Source organism: Epargyreus clarus, unplaced genomic scaffold (genome assembly GCF_041222505.1).
Source record: "Epargyreus clarus isolate Ecla_fem2 unplaced genomic scaffold, WU_Ecla_fem_2.2 ptg000006l, whole genome shotgun sequence".
NCBI classification, from domain to species: domain Eukaryota; kingdom Metazoa; phylum Arthropoda; class Insecta; order Lepidoptera; family Hesperiidae; genus Epargyreus; species Epargyreus clarus.
The window spans coordinates 8,398,925-8,416,847 of record NW_027332214.1 but is presented as its reverse complement, the minus strand read 5'-3'; the positions used below and the strand labels follow the sequence as shown (position 1 = coordinate 8,416,847).

Sequence of the window (17,923 nt, the reverse complement as noted above, 5' to 3'; positions counted from 1 at the left end):
AATAATTAAACATATCTGCAAATCTTGGTCAGTTCTATTGTTCTCAAAGGCGTGCAAGGGTGGGCCCACATCAATCGATCGATCGATTCGAAATTAGATCAATGTCGATCGTCAGTTGATACTAGTTAATGCCTCTTATTGACCGGATCAATCAATATTGAAGGTCCGTTCTGATAACTTAGATATAATAACCAGCACCAAACATTATTTAATTATTAAAAAAATATTTTTGAACATTATTCAATTTGGTAACAAACATACCACTATATTACATAGAGGTACCAAACGAGCAGTCCTTCTGTTGGTAAGTGGCCACCGCCGCCGTTGGTACTTACAAGGATACTCTTACCAAAACCCTTCAAATCAGAACACTGCAGCGTTGGTCTCTGTTGTTCTACAGTACAAATTAGTGTAGTGGTGCTGCCTTAGCACAGTTTTCGAAAAACTTAGTATATCAGCCACGTTTATCATATATCTCAGACCCTCTTCGCAAAGGGACTAAAACATGATTTTCTCCCCCTAGGCTAGGTGATACTTGGAAAGTTGTCGTGATCTGACATTCTCAGTACGGACCTTGCATATTGCATTTATGGATTACGGACATTGCATTGCATACAAGACATAGAGAAAACATTGATAGCGTGATTCAGAAACATGTGGCGACATGTCTTGACGTGACTTGATACCAGAATTAAAAACTTCAGGTAAAGTAAGCTTCAGGTAAAGTAAGTGATCACAGTACAGGTCTGTGATAGTGATCGACCTTTCGTTAGAATCGGTTCGGATCGGCGGTTAGAATCCTACATAAATCTGTCTTCTCGATAACAAAAAAAAGGTTATGTTAAGCCTCGGTTGCAATCCTCATTGCTAAGTAGAGGACCTCGACATTTTTATCTTAAAGCAACCGGTCCTCTGAACGCGGTGCCAATGTCGGACGCTGACCTGGAGAGCTTTACACTCATACCTTCATTCATGTGTTATTATTCTTATTATTTTTATAATGTCAGTGTAGCAGAGGAGCATGCAGTCCACCTGATTGTAAGTGGCTACTACCACCCATGGACATCTGTGATCTTTCCCAGATAAGATTAGATTCCTACGGCCACAGATGCGCCGCTACCACTGAGGAATAAGTACCGCACCCTTCAAACCGGAACACAGCAACGTTTAACACAGCTGTTATTAGGCAGAAAAGGTCTTTCGTTGATGCCGCCGGAGTTGAACCATAGAGAGTTCTACCACCTTTAAATATGATACCTTTAAATACCGTTATTGATTTGATGCCATGCAGGCACAATAATTGTCGTCTTTCCTGAGGTTGCTGGCTAGGCGGCAGAGGCTGTCACTCTTGCTTCCTGCAACCCCGACGACCGTCTTTTAATCATCTCTTACAACAAGCAGGTTAATCCGTTCTATTATGGTACCGAGATTACAGAGACATCGATCCCCACACTTTTTTTTATAATATAAGAGTAGCAGACGAGCATGCAACCCCAGATAGGATTAGATATACCTACCTGAGGTCGGCCACAGATGCGCCGCTACCCCCGAGGACTAAGCTGGAACGCCTCGGAAAAGTCTGTCTCCCTTACCACACCTTCGTCGTGCGAACGTTAATCAAACAATTTACTTTATAGCATGGCTTGGAATATGCTTCTCTTTAGGGCAAGGAAACAGGAAAACAAAGGTATGCAACTAATTAACTATAATTTATATGATATCATCACTTGCATAACAAAACACGTCATAATTTGTTATAAAATAAATGATTTTCCTCATTATATTTTGACATGTGCGTTATGAGCACTTGGGTTTTTTAGATAATGTTTGTTTTTAATACAATTTGCAACTAAGATAACCTTTTATCATTTAACTTTGATGGCTTGTTTTTCGCACGTAAAATATATTTTCGCTATTCAAATATCGATTGGTGACAAATTACATTAGGCATTATACATAATTATGTGTATGTGTATATGTATTTCGCACGTAAAATACCGGTTGTGTTCCGCTGGAGATCCCGTAGTTCTCCACCAAACGCCGAAGACGGCTACCGGGGGGGTTTTAGTGCGGTATAAGCAAATAACCCGGCGTCACTCCCGTGGCGTCGTACATTATTGATATAGGAAACGTAGGCAAATAGTTACCGAGTACTCCGATACTCTTTACCCTAATCTACTCGCTCCTACTTTTCAGAATCCACTGCAAAGAAAGCACATCATCTCGATAAGGGTCCAAAGAAGAAGAGATGTGTCGGATGCTACGAAAAACTCCGCACATTCTTGACATGCCGTGAGGCAGACAAAAAAAACAAAAAAAAATCTCACGGAATGCACTGTTTGCAAAAAACCTTATTGTCTGACATGTTTCAATGAATCGATATTTATTTTTCCATCACTAAATTATATCGAAACCTGCCATTTTTCAGTGCGGTCCGAGGTGCATTAGACCCCACTTTTTATTTGATCCATAGAATCTAAACTAACTAATTTGACCAAGGGCGGCGGCAGATCTAGGTTAATCAACTCATTGTTAATAATAATCAAGACAAAAGCCGTCCATTTTATCTTATTTGGCGCCAAAAAAAGGATTTTAGTCTCCTTCGGGCGGTGGGACTTAATATGCCTCGTGCCGCCACAATGTCGGGTATAGGACGAGGTTTAAAACAACTCGTAACGCATTAATGGAAAGTACAGAAAATTCTGTGCCGCTGGGAACGTGTTAAATAAGGAACAACTTACGGCCCTCGACTCCTCCTGATATAACTAAAACTAGTATACTTAATGCTATAAGAGAATACATCGTTTCTATGAAATATCACACACTCGTCCTCAAAGCAACACTTGTAATAACTGAATGAAACTTTTGGATTATATATATTGTTATAAATGGGAAACTACATAGATTTCACTACTGTGTCTAAAATGCTAAGCAAAGAGAATATAACCACTACGATGCTAAGCTGGCCGAATAGAAAGAAGAAATGGTTGATGACCTCGATGACGATAACAGGAATGACAGATGGGACAGATGTCTAAAAGCTGTGGCGTGGTTATTGAGAATTGTTTCTTTAGAATTGGCTTATTGTTTATAGAAAAGCGTGTTGGATATGTCAATGTTGTAATATTACCGCACCATTAAATATTGTTCTGGTTTATGGTCATGTTTCCCCTAATTTATCTCCTATTCTAATATCAGAAGTGGGATAGGATCCACGTGATTCTATCCCACACGCCCCTTAAAGATTTCAGACCGCGTTTATCGGCAAAGTCGAGACCAACAGAGAAGCTGGTATCGTGGCCGTATGCTCAAGGATAGATTGGTCCGCTCAACGGAGAGACGACGGGTGGACTTGCGCCGGCGTGGATGATACTGCCTTTGTCTGAATCGGTCACGCGATCACTGACGCTTGAGACTTAAGTAAGATGTATTTGCTGGTAAAGTGGATATGCTTTCTACTGCGGCATCATCCATGGTAACATAACGCCATTCATTGGATTGGTAACACGGTAAAATCAAATCAACATTTTCATATTTCCGCTATTGGTCCAAACATGTTTATTGTGTGTGTGGTGTGTGAAAATTGTAAGGATTCGTCGAAATAATGCATTTCACGTGTGAACGCGCCCGAAAGATGTAATAATTACAAAAATACAATTATCCAGTTAACTTTTAGATGGTCAATTACAAATACCTTAAAAATGATTTATGAATATCCGATAATTGTTATGCACCGAAATTCTGTACCTTGCCGACATAAGTAAAGGTCAGGATTGGCCGAGCTATGATGATGTTAAAGCCTTTGTTGAATCCGCTGCACCAAATAATGTTTAATAACTTCTATAGTTCGTATGCTTGGTTAGTTATGTTTGCAGGTAACAAGCTCAGTCGACATATTAAACGTTTCAAGCTAGCATGTGGATCATCATCAGATGGTAGTATTTATGCTGCATGGGCGGTTCGAGTTGAGATCCCCGGTATTATGGCAATTCAAGACAAGTGTTGAGGAAATACACCATTCATGGTGCGGAGAGTGGTGTCTTTATGTTTCCGCTATAGTTTTCATTATGAACAACCTGTAATGTATGTTGCTGGAGTTGGGCTTTTGTACTCATGTTTTTATGGACATTTACCATGTCGCCAAACGTCAAAACGTCCATGTATGATGTATGATGCAATCGTCGAATCTTCATAGAAGTTAAAACGAAATTCTTCACCATCTATTTAATTTTAATTGCTATAATAGCGCTATACTATTGCTAGTGCTATTTTATTAAGTTCTGAACCTGCATATGGGGATTTTCTGTGTAAAATGTTTTTAATGCCTGCCGCTAAATTAATTATTAACGGGTTGGAATTTTGAGATACTTTTGTAAGGTCAAAGTGACAGCACAGCTTCCTCGCAACCACTCTTTCTCATTATTAATTAAATTGAATTGAACTCGTTCGTTTCTTGGTTCATTTATTGAACTTGTGAATTTAAAAATACTTCACAGCATCGTTAAAAAAAAAGTTTAACATGTACTGTGTGTCATTTATATGAATAAAGTATGATCGTTCGTTCTACTATTCTTGTTCTTTGTTAAATTTGATGAAACTGTAAACATTAATTCTCATTATTTAGTGAGCCGTACTACTCCATGTAACATTTACATGGATGGCATGGCTTACTACCAAAACTTCAATGAACTACCGGTCATATTATTATTCGATGGTCTCTTTGAAAGGAAGTTTCGTACAATTTTGACAACTGCAAGTTTTGGTAAAATTTAAATTGTTCGTTTTTATACATCTAAATTGTGTACATTGGCAAACATAAGTTTTGGTCAGGTACGGCCGAGCTCGTGTTGGTTCTAGATAAAGATAGGTGTTTTTCAAAACTTACCTTGTTTCTGACTTAACGACGAGAGATTGGTGAGTTATAAAGCGTTAATTGTTAAATGCAATATGTAGTGACGTCCGAAATTTGTGAATTGGCTCTTTCAGCAAGTCTGTGATATGCAACGCGTCAAACCTAAACTATAGTTTTGACAGGGGTGTTGTCAGTACTTGTCATGGTCAAAAGTAGTGAGTATACTGTACTTCATTTTCAACATCACGACGGAAATGACCATTCACTTGTATTTTTTAATACGCTTTTATTAGCTTCAGACGTATGTATGTTGGTATGTTAGTATGTAACGGAATCTTTGAACATGATTTTAACCCCCTTCAAAACGTCGGATTAACTCGAAATTTGGCATACTTATTAAGGACCGATGACAATTCAATATTTTAAACATTCTGACCCGTTATCCTTACTAGGATAATCAGGATCAGCGATTTTTGTTTTCCTGAGACCCGGAAGGTCTGCGGTAAGACCAATAAAGGAATCTACCAGGCGCGCCGATCACCTAACCTAACCTAACCTGTCCTGACCGGACCTTACCTGACCTGACCTGACCTGACCTGACCTGACCTGACCTGACCTGACCTGACCTGACCTGACCTGACCTGACCTGACCTGGCCTGGCCTGACCTGGCCTGGCCTGGCCTGGCCTGGCCTGGCCTGACCTGACCTGACCTGACCTGACCTGACCTGACCTGACCTCAACTTCGACGCGTCCGTTGTTAATAGCATCATGAAGCGGTGTCTCATCACCCTTATTCATTCAGCACTTCAACATCTGCACCTTCCTTTAACAAGATTTCCACTATTTCATTGTTCCCATTTCTTGCTGCCAAATGTAAAGACATATATGATTTCAGCTCATCGTCATAGTCACAACTTATATTATTAACTCGAGCTGTAAAATTAATTAAACTACTAACAGTTTTAAAATCTCTGCAGGCAACAGCAACACAAAGAGAAGAAATTCTAGAATTATTTTTGATATTAACATCATCATGCTGTAATATTAAATCGATGATTGGACGACGTCCTTTTGAAATGGCTAGATATAAAGCAGTTGACCGTTTTTCTCTTGAGTATTGCCATCAGCGCCTGTTTTTTAAAGATGCTCTATCATCCTTTTTCCGTGATTACTTTTATCCAAGATAGAGGACCTGGGATATGGTATAAACTATGAAAGAAAGCAGTTAGCATTGGCAATTCGGATGTCATTCAACAACTCCTCTGGGATTTTCACGTTAACAATAAAAATAAACACCAATGTAAAACACCACTTCATACAGCTGTGTTAAACAATGACCCAATATTCATTTTTGCACTGCTAAGCAAAGGTGCTGATGCTGATTCGAAAGATTTGACACGCTTTTTTTACAATAAAAAATATTTTTATCTTATTTACACTATTCTTAATTCAAATTTAAAAAAAAATGTTTTCTATTTTTTAGATGGATTTTCTATAAAAAGTGTATTTTTTTAGTTTTTTTAAACTATTATTTTTTACTCTGCATTCAACTATATTACACCGATGACATACAGTGCTATGTGTAGCCCAACCATCAAATTTTGGCATATGAGTTTCTACTTGTTAAGAGCCTGACGAACCAAGAAGCTTGTGTAAGCTGACTTGCACTATTTCCCTATTACACACTACTTTCGTGTAATGTACATAAACCATGTTGTAATAATTTATTCTCAATGTACAGGTATATGACACATTGGCATGTGGTGCCTACGCCGAATTGTACGTGCGCTGATGGATGTGCACTATCCGCTGCAGGTCTGCGCGGGCGCTGCGCTGCCGAGTGCAGTGGTCCCTGTCACACGCTGTTGAGCGTTGCCATGTGCTGCGGGTGCAGCTTGCCCAATGCTTGTGAGCTGCACTAGAAGCTGCAGCATTGGGGGCGCTGTCGAGGGCCAATAGCCGGTGTGAAAACTGACGGGCGCTGCAGATTTTTTATTTTTCCTCCATGTGTATAATAAGCTAACGAAGTGCCTATGTTATACACATATGGGTAACCCATGATATGCGAACGACGTGCCTGTGTCATGTGGTCATTTGTTTTTATTTTTTTTCGTCTGTTATACATATTTAGCTAACACATGATAAGCTAACGACGTGCCTATGTCATGTGGTCATTTACTTTTATTTTGTCTCTTATACACATGTGGGTAACCCATGATATGCTAACGACGTGCCTATGTCATGTGGTAATTTACTTTTATTTTGTCTCTTATACACATGTGGGTAACCCATGATATGCTAACGACGTGCCTATGTCATGTGGTAATTTACTTTTATTTTGTCTCTTATACACATGTGGGTAACCCATGATATGCTAACGACGTGCCTATGTCATGTGGTAATTTGTTTTTTATTTGCAGTACTATGTACCTAAACTATGCTAACGTCGTGCCTATGGTTTATGTCTAGTTGCGCGATTGTGAGTAACTATGCTACACAGTCATTACAGTGGGAAAACTGAGTATTCTATTTTTCGTTTTCTATTTTCAGACTTAAAAAGTAGAGATTTATGTCTATAAAACTCTACAATCAGCTGTGCGCAGACAGATGCGAGAACGCCACAATGTCAGGATGGCCGTGTTATAAATGGGAAACTACATAGATGTCACTACTGTGTCTAAAATGCTAAGCAAAGAGAATATAACCACTACGATGCTAAGCTGGCCGAATAGAAAGAAGAAATGGTTGACGACCTCGATGACGATAACAGGAATGACAGATGGGACAGATGTCTAAAAACTGTGGCGTGGTTATTGAGAATTGTTTCTTTAGAATTGGCTTATTGTTCATAGAAAAGCGTGTTGGATATGTCAATGTTGTAATAATACCGCACCATTAAATATTGTTCTGGTTTATGGTCATGTTTCCCCTAATTTATCTCCGATTCTAATAATATCATATATATGCCTATTTTCAGTTAAATGCCACTAATTATCTACTGTTTATTATTATTTTATGGGTATCTGACGACCATATATATTTTTCCCCAATTTATTTCCTCACAATTTAGGTTATTACTACAATCTTAAATATACCTTGTGTTATAAACCAGTTTAAATTATTTTAGTATTATATAGGATTATTTTAATTAATTATTTCGTGTTATTATCATGATGCCTTATTTTTATAATATTATGTTCTTATTTATGTGTCGGAAACGGTCATTAGTTTGGACGTAAACGAAGCGCGGCATGAGTTTCGATAGATGGCAGCACCATCGCGATGACGTCAATCGACACCGGAAATCAGAGATGCGTGCCTGGGATTTGAACCTCGGACCCCTCGATCGAGAGGCCAAGTTTCTTAACCACTGGTTATCACTGCTTTTTACACTCATCAACGACTATCTTAGTCCTCAGGAGTAGCAACGCATTTGTGATTGGGTCAAGTAGAACCCTCGTTCCATGGTTTACAGATGTCCATGAACGTCGTCGCTGTGGTTCCGGGACCAGAATAGGGCTACAGTATCCCCTGCCTGCCGTAAAAGGCAACTAAAAGGGGCTGCGGGGCGACGATGTGTGTGGCCGCATACCGTCGTATACAATAGACGATGTAGCGAGCAGCATGCTCACCTGGACTCCGGTTGCGTTCCCTTGGAGATCCCGGAGTCCTTTACGCAGCGCCGAGGACGGCCACCAAGGGGGGTTTAGTGCGGTAAAAGTCCCACATAACTCTATGTCGCTCCCACGGCACCGAGTACCTTTCGAAGATTTCCCCCTCGAAAAAAATATGTCCATAAACGAAAGTGGCCACTTACCATTAAGTAAAGTGCTCATTTGCTACTCCAATCTTATAATAATTGGACAAATGCGTATCCCACACGAAGGGTTCTGTACCACCAAATTTTCATTTGATTTTGACTGATTGATTTAACTTTGAATTTAACGATACTTTAGCAAATATACATATTCTTACTATAAAATATATTATAATAGAAAGGATAATTATAAAGGAAAAAGGAAATAATAAAGATTAATATATAAAGAGTCTTTATTTCGTTTTTATTACGTTAACCGAAAAAGTTTAGTTTTTGAACGCAGTAATTAACTTACCTCACATAATTGAAACGTTTCTTTTATTACCGTCACATGTGTAAAAGCAAATATTTCATTTATAAAGGTTCCATATTGTCTAGAATCCAGCCCATAAACTTCGTTACGTCAGTGTACACTCCTGGGAAGTCTGATCCGCATCTGCCGGGTCCATGTGAAACAAGGCCGTATTGGACGAATCTGTTCACATTGTTATACATCGCTGGAAGAATCAACGGACCGCCTGAATCGCCGTTACAAGAGTCCTTGTTGTACGTTCCAGCGCATAACTGGTTTTCAGTCGCGTCCGGTGCCCCAGGTTTTGCGTATCTAAAAATTTAAATGAATTGACGATGTTAGGCTAGTAGTTAAAACATACATATATAATTGCATATTAATCGGAATCTGAGCTTTCCAGGCGCACGTCTGACTTATCAACGTTATTAGCATATCATAAAATAATTATCCCTTATTATAATGCTGTACAAGAGTACTTAGAGGTAAGTAGAGAATAATTTGCACTTGGTTAGTGCGATGGACTGTGTCCTTAAATTCCTGTCAGCCGGGAGGACGCCCGTACCAAAATTTGACAAGTAAACATGTTATTGGGTGAAATATTTAAAATTTTTTACAGCGTAATTTTAGGAAGTCTGTGTGAGATTCTTTTTTCTATTCATCTGACAATCGTCAAGTCAAGGCTTAAATTCTGGTGCTGCTGTAGTAATTTAAAGCTAGGCTTTAGTACACCAGGTTAAGTGTATTCTAATTCGCTCCAGTCAATCTGAAATGCATATCTACCAATTCGGTAATCCAACAAAACCTACGTACCTATTATATAAACTGCTGCATTCTTCAGCAGTTTTAATGGGGATGGAGACCTCGAGGAGAATTGGAGAATCTCTTCCATTTTCAGTGATCCCCCAGCCAGTGACAGTAGCTTGCTCATTAGCCAGCGGCTTGCTGCGTAACTGTGCTGTTTTCGGCAAACAGATAGGGTCGACGTTTGCTGTAAAACGACGTACAAAAGAAAAATTATTGGAACTAAAAAAAGTTCTGGAAATGTGAATTCTGGGTGCCAATTCGCATAATCCTTCTCCATCGTGTCTTCTCTTAGACCCGTGCTTAGCAGTGGGAGCTTAAGTTATGGCGGCAGGGGCAATCTAGGGTCCAAGGGTGGTCACTGCCACCCTGCCGTAGGGCAAATCTAGGAGATTGCCTACACACAACACAATTAAGAAGGCAATTAAGGGTCATCCACACCCTTACACCCTAGTTTGCCTCTACGGCAAGTGTGTGAGTAGCTTAAGGCTATTGGACATTCCAGATTTTCATTCAAAAGATTTTCATCCCGCTTTCTACTGACAACATTTTGGATCGATTAACATCAACATCATCAACCTATTATTGCCCCACTGCTGGGCATGGGTCTCCTCTCAGAATGAGAAGGATTAGGCCATAGTCTACCGCGCAGGCCAAGTGCGTATTGACAGATTTCACATACCTTTAAGTTTTTTTTATAAATCTCTCAGGTAAGCAGGTTTCCTCACGATATTTTCCTTCGCCGTTTAGTAAGTGCTATTTAATTTCTAATATGCCAATAACTTCGACAAATCAGAGATGCGTGCCTGAGATTTGAACCTCGGACCCCGCGATCGAGAGGCCAGGTTTCTTAACCATTAGGCTATCACTACCCCTTTGAGTACGGAACTTAAAATGGCAATAAACAAGTCATTCAGGCTAAATGATTTATGAAACCTATAACTACGTAGTTGTGGTCTGAATACGCTTTGAGTGATACTTACGGTGTCCAAACTCAATAGGAACACCAACTCGAAGCAGCGCAATATCATTGACTACTCTAGGCAAGCCGTGATAATCTTTGTGTACTATGCTTTTTTCTACTGGAACATCCTGAAAGTAAATAAATAATTTGACGAGATCAGGAAATTATGAACCTTAATTATACAGGACTGATGTTGAGAGAAGCCTATAAACCCCTTTGTGATATGACTCCGACGGCATCACCCCCACTCTTATCTCTGTCTAATAACAGCAATGTTTAGCGCTTTTATTTGAAACTATTTGAAGGGTGTGGCAAGGGAGACATAATTTGCCGATGCATTTCAGTTTAGCCCGCCGGAATAGCAATGCACCTGAGGCTAACCTTAGATGGAAATCTGCCCTTGTCTAGGGTCCATCGCAGATGTCCATGGGCGGCAGTTGCTACTTAACATCAGGTTGACTGGATGCTCATCTGCTACTTATTTATTATTTATATAGACAAGTAATGTGTACTGTTAGCAAATTCAAGAAGGAAGTCAGTTGAAACATTTTGTGTTTCAACTGCGAAGATCTATTTCAGGTTAATAATAGTGGTGTTAACTGTTCTAGTTCGCGCTTCTATTCTAGTTCGCGTACTAAAGAATTAGACATACCTACATGGGAATGAAATGTACCGAAAAACATTACCCTCCGCGGGTAAATAAGTACCTGAATATAATTTGTGCAGGTGCCGTCCTGACAGTCGTACTCTTCATCGATATTGTATTCACCAACACGTACTCCCGCGATGCTCTTATTATATACACAATGCGCCGCTGTGAGGACGTAACGTTTGTTGATTATACTGCCTCCACATTTGAACGCAAAGCCATCACCTGGAAGAATTGTATACTTATATAAGATACCTAGATACCTTACGTAATGCACAATCATTCCATTCCTTCAAAAATCTCGTTAAATCGCATTATCCACAGCTCTTACTTTGTCTTCATCCCTGTTTCATTGCTTGAATATTCCATTACTTTTCTTTAATTTTAAAATGGTTATAATTCCTTTATATTTTTTGTTCCTTCTCCTGTAATTGTTGTATGTTCTATCTTATCTTCAATTTACTCCCAAACTTACCAAAGATTGAGAGTAAATTGAAGATGTTGTTTTGAAACTGGACTCTAATTTGCACGCTACTATTTTAATTCATCCCAACTTTATCTCCCCACCGTAAGGTTGTCTGGAAGAAGTCACTGCTTAGCGATAAGGCCGTCTTTGGTATTGTCGTAAATTTGTATCTTTGTTTATTATTTCATTTCGTGGGTACAAAAAAGTTATATTATTATAAAAACGGCAGTGTTCAACTGCTGTGTTCTAGTTTCAAATGTGGTAATAGAGATAACTTTTCCGAGACATTCCAGCTTAGCTCTCAGGGATTGCGGCGCATATGTGCCCCGCCTCAGGTGAGAATGTTATCTTATTTGGTGTAGATAAAAAAATAATGTTACACCATCTTGGGCTATCCGCCATATTATGTTTAAAATGTATAGCTGTGCATTGCCATCCAAACCAAACGTATATAAAAAAATCAACTTTTCGGTTTGGGTTAAGAATTTTTAAATTGAGTTGAAAAAATTCATCCTTACAAACAAAGGACTAACAAAGCAAGTTAAATTAAAGTTTGTAATAAATAAGTTTTGTCAGTTGAATCCAGTCTTATACAATATAGAATAATATGTGAACATGAACACCTATTTTGCGCAAGTATCCTTATGTGACTTTAGGGGCTATATTTTTCATCCATTGAAGGAAAACCTGTGCGTCACTACATAAATTCAACAATAAGGACAAACAGTGTTTATATTATACATATATGTGAGTAATTACATATAAAGTTAACCGGCGTGTTTTCCAATAATGATAGTATAAGGTAAGTAATTAGCTAAATAACGTTAAAGTTAAATGAATATTCAATAATTTGTGGAGTTATTTTACCTTAAGAAGTCAACAATATGGTTGGACTCTGGAGGCATCACCGCCGTTTTGCTCAATAAACAGCGGTACTGGCTGTGGTACGGGAGACATTCCTATCCGTGGTGATCCAAAGTCCTCAGTGGTAGCAACGCACCTGGTCGAGCTTAGGTAAGACTATGATCTTATCTGGGGTTGACTACAGATGTTAATGAGCGGTAGTGGATACTCACCATCAGGTGGACTGCACCTATCCTTTTTTTTTGTTTACGAGGGGAAAACCATCAAAAGGTACCCGACGACGTGGGAGCGACGCCGGGTTATGTAGGATTCTTACCGCACTAAAACCCCCCCGGTCGGCCGTCCTCATCGCTTGGTGGGGAACTCCGGGATCTCCGATACCCCAATCGGGTTCTTTCCTGGGCGAGCAGTTTACGCTCCTCCCACACACCTGGTGTTTACAACGGTATGCGGCCACACACACCGTCCTCCTTCCCGGGGCTACTTGCTGGACGGTTCGACCTCCCACCCGCAACCCCAGAAGCCCCCTTTTAGTCGCCTCTTACGACAGGCAGGGGATACCGTAGCCTTATTCTAGTCCCGAGACTACAGGGACAGCATGCACCTTTCCTACTCATATAATATAAAAGAATAAAAATATTGAAAATCAAACATACTATAAGTTTCGTGGTTTTATAGAAATATCTTACGGGTATTGTGTGAGATGAGAGCCATCCACGGATATTCGAATAGGTCTGCTTTCTTGCCCCCAACTATCCGTGGGCCTTTGATATCCCCGCATGCAGTAGCCAAAAGGTTCAAGTTTGGGTGGTTATCTATTCGAGTATCTTCAGTTGTTCCGGTTGCTGGTACTTTCTGTTCTGTTGACGGGAATCTCGAGCAGCATACCTGTTTAGTAGAATCGTATTAAATACATTGTCATCGTTAACTCATTATTGTACCACAGTTGGGTACGGTCTTCTCCACCGCGCTGGCCAAGTGCGAATTGATAGACTTGTGCGAGTGTGAGTGGGTGAATAGTGTTTAACGTCCTGACAGATGTTAGACAGGCAGGTTCTACATTGCTCTGCCTGTCGTAAGAGGTGACTAAAAGGGGGCTTCCGGGGTTGCGGACGGCAAGAGTGGGAGATCAAACCGCCCGGCCAGCGACCCCGGGAAGGACGGCGGTATGTGTGGTCGCATACCGTCGTGCACACCAGACGGTGTGGTGAGCATCAAGCTGACCTGGGCGGAGCCCGACGGGGCACAGCGCTAAGAGGACTCCGGTTGCGTTCCGTTGGAGATCCCGGAGTCCTCTACGCAGCGCCGAGGACGGCCACCGGGAGGGTTTTAGTGCGGTAACAGTCCCACATAACCCCGTATCGCTCCCACGGCACCGGGTACCTTTTGAAGGTTTCCCTCTCGTTAACAAAAAAAAAAAAAGGTTCTACATTGCTCATAAGCAATAAGGATCGAGAAAAATCAGAATTATCCTTTTATAATTCTGATTGATCTGATGACCTGATGATCCTTGTATGCAAGATCACAAGCGAAATTACATACATACATAACGCACCCTTTATTAATAATATTCAGTCCATCTAATGTTTTGCCTATTAAACTGCTTTGTCTATCTCACTATTTTAACTTATTTGCCTACGAAGAAAATTTTTAGTAGGCAGAAATTGTTAAATTTCCTTTTTTGGTAGGCAACAGTTTAATAGGACGATTGGGGATAGGCGCTAAATGATTTATTAGTACAGTAATACCCCGACTTACGCTACCCCGACTTACGCGAATTCGGAGTTACGCGATTTTCAAATCCCGTCGATACGCCTATGGTTTGTGTGTCCCGATATTCCATATTATAAAAAATAAATTTACTAACCCTACAATTATTCATGTAATCATGTGTATCTGTTGCGCGAAGTCAACACAATCACAAAAAGACAAAACATTCGAAACCATACAATACGATGGTATATACATGCATACCCCGACTTACGCGAATTCGACTTACGCGGTTATCACTCGGTCCCACCAATCATGTAAGTTCGAGATATTACTGTACTGAGCGTGTATGGAAGCGAATTGATCAATAATACTCACCTTTGGTATTATTCGTCTTGTGCTTCGGTCAAATCCACATGACGCAAGTTTGAATAACTGTGTCGTGGCTTGGTCTCTTTTATTTATTGCAAGGTAGAGGGCTGGAGGGCACTTGTCGTAATGCATGCAGTCACTGCATACTTCTGAGAACCACAGAAACAAAGGTTATTAAGTTTTTTTATAGGTATAACATAGTAGCAGACGAGCGTGTAGTCCACCTGATGGTAAGTGGCCAGTGCTGCATGGACATTTGTGATCAACCCCAGATAGGATTAGATATTCCTACCTGAAGTCGGTCACAGTTGCGCCGCTAACCCTGAGGACTAAGCTGGAATACCTCTGAAAAGTATCTCTCCCTTACCACACCCTTGAAACTAGAACATGGCAGTGCTTAACACTGCTGTTATTATACAGAAATATGTGTGGCGGTGGTGCCACCGGAGTGGAACCACAAAGGGTTCTATCATCTTTAAATATGTGATGATTCAGTTATAAGCAGTGATGACAGAAATTACTTTCCACTTGGGTATGACATGTTCGAAACCTAAGCAATTGAGTTTTCGAACTTAATTCGAAGTTTCGAAGTTTAAGGTGGTAGAACCCTTGGTGGTTCGACTCCGGCGGCACCACCGCCACACCTACTTCTACCTAATAACAGCAGTGTTAGGCGCTGCTGTGTTCCGGTTTGAAGGGTGTGGTAAGGGAGACAGACTTTTCCGAGGCGTTTCAGCTTAGTCCTCAGGGGTAGCGGCGCATCTGTGCCGACCTCAGGTAGGAATATCTAATCCTATCTGGGGTTGATTACAGATGTCCATGAGCGGTAGTAGCCACATAACATCAGATGGAGTGCATGCTTGTCTGCTACTCTTATATAATAAAAAAAAATATCACTTGCTTAACACAGTGAATGAAAATATCGTAAGGATAGAGAGGACCGAGAATTTTTAAACAAAAAGTGTGTGAAGTCTACCAACCCACTTGGCCAACGTGGTGGACTATTGACAGATGCTTTTTACTCTGAGAACTATGTCCAGGGGGATAGTATGCGATGCTTTGTGGTTCCACAACTTGTTATACCTAACTAGTATAACATAATATATAGTTATAATAATAGTGTCAAACGGTGTTATGTTTTGGTTTGGATGGTGTGGTAAGGAATGGATTCACGAGACATTCCTACTTAGTCCTCACAGGAATGCAATTGTGGCCGACCTCAGGTAGGACGGGTAGGTAGAGCTCCAAATCTATTCGGGCTGGAATAAAGGTGTCCATGGGTGCTATTCACCATAAGGTGGATAGCATTTATTACATGAACGGCATAAAAACGCTACCTCTATTTTTTAATTTTGTGTCTTTTCACTGCAAAGACCAACTGATCAATTACTTTAATTTTATCCTCTTACAATAATTTAATTAACATAACCACCTAAAGTATACTTCGAGAGGTTAAAATTCTCATCTAAAAACTCCACAAGTTGCCTGCATACAATACGTGTTGAGTTGGTACTTAATTTATTCAATTATTTTCCTCTTAGCTGTTGTACTGGGAAATCCAGTTTTTGTTCCACACATAAATATTTTTACACGTCTCGAACTCTACAAGATCAGGTCACACAGTTCATTTTGATTAACTGAGATGATAATGAAGATCATGCATACTTATATTTAGTTTGTTATTAAATTGTAATAAATGCAAATTTTAATGTGATTATACGGCATTTTTTAGATTATTTTGTATAGAAATCGTATGTATGAGTAGGTATATATTTGCTATATATTTACGTATGTGGCCTTGAATTTTATAAGGTTGTCTAATAACCGTAGTATATTCATTGTTTTTGACCTCACGATTACTAATACAATTTCACACACTATAAGATGAACATACAACGATGTAAATTTTAATTAGATTTATATTTAGTATCGATAAACAAAGAACATTACATCTGATGTTATTCACAAAACTGTTATTACGAACAAAACAAAAATGTTCAAATTAAACCAAAAAACTGTATAAACATATGAGATATTTACATTATTTAGGTATATAACACCATTTTATATAAAAAAAACAAACATTTATAAACAAAACGCTTAAAGCTGTTTATAAATAAACATTATAGGTACCTATTACCTTGCCTTTTAAGGGTTAATTATTTAGATAATTTTATATAGATACTTAATTTTTTATTACAATCAAAATCAAAATACTTACGGCTCTGAACTAAAGTAACGCCTATAGTAACCAAAAACGCACTTAATGCTATAAAGGTATACATTTTATATGAATATTAAAGGATGTTGAGAAAATGCACGATCGTCTTCAAGTGCCGACCGACAATCACTGACTAAGGTGACTACGAAACATATATTTAAAAGAAACTCAAGATTTATAAAATTCCCATATGACATCATACCGGTCTAACTTATTCCAGTGATAGCCTTATTTAATATTGATAGACACTGACCTTATATGTTGCTTCGTTGATACGTTGTCTTTGTTTTAATTATATTCTTTTATCGCAAATAATTGACCAAACGACTCGAACTCGCAACGGAGGTTATCGTACTCTCAAATTAAGCTAATTAAATTTTTAATATTTAATTTTGTTATCGTAGAAGAAAATGGATCGTAAAAATTTTAATTGTCTACCCGTAGCGTACGTACAGTTCGAATAGGTAAACAAAAATCTCCAAGAAATTGCGGTTTCTTTGCGGTGACCAGGGCCGGATTTAGAGGTCTAGAGGCCTTGGGGCAACAAAGGAGTGCAGGCCCCCTGGCCCCAAATTATTTTCCGAATAAAATGAAAAATTTTTTCTGTTGACTTTTTCAATAAATATTTTATTATGAAACGCAGGTAGATTCTTCTAGTGTTCAATTGTACAAAGTACTGTAGATAAAGGTAAAACAGCGAAAAAAAATATCAAAGGAAAATATTTTTTTTACTAGTGTTTACTAGTCGCAATTTAAAAAAAAACATCCGACGTCTCTATTGCGGGGGCCCCTCTTTTGTGGAGGCCTCGGGGCTGCCGCCCCGGTTGCCCCCTCGGTTGTCCTCCCTTAAATCCGGCCCTGGCGGTGACTCCTATTTATTTTCACGCTTTTTTATTTTTAGTATTAGTCGTTAT

At 39.4% G+C, this 17,923-nt stretch overlaps 1 protein-coding gene and 1 long non-coding RNA gene across 2 annotated transcripts; both read right to left on the bottom strand.

Annotated features, from left to right (window-relative positions):
• Window positions 1-5,123: 5,123 nt before the first annotated feature.
• On the bottom strand, window positions 5,124-5,625 carry LOC140742901 (uncharacterized). Its single transcript, XR_012102309.1, has 3 exons — window positions 5,579-5,625; window positions 5,494-5,508; window positions 5,124-5,403 (listed from the first exon to the last, which is right to left on the bottom strand). It is a non-coding gene; the product is annotated as an uncharacterized LOC140742901 (long non-coding RNA).
• A 3,260-nt stretch (window positions 5,626-8,885) lies between these two features.
• On the bottom strand, window positions 8,886-17,166 carry LOC140742899 (CLIP domain-containing serine protease HP8-like). The gene is made up of 7 exons (XM_073073961.1): window positions 17,010-17,166; window positions 14,795-14,937; window positions 13,396-13,594; window positions 11,435-11,601; window positions 10,747-10,855; window positions 9,773-9,950; window positions 8,886-9,274 (listed from the first exon to the last, which is right to left on the bottom strand). Exons 1-7 carry the CDS (start codon window positions 17,071-17,073, stop codon window positions 9,025-9,027), a joined length of 1,110 nt encoding a protein of 369 aa, XP_072930062.1. The 5' UTR covers window positions 17,074-17,166; the 3' UTR covers window positions 8,886-9,024.
• Between the last annotated feature and the right edge of the window lie 757 nt (window positions 17,167-17,923).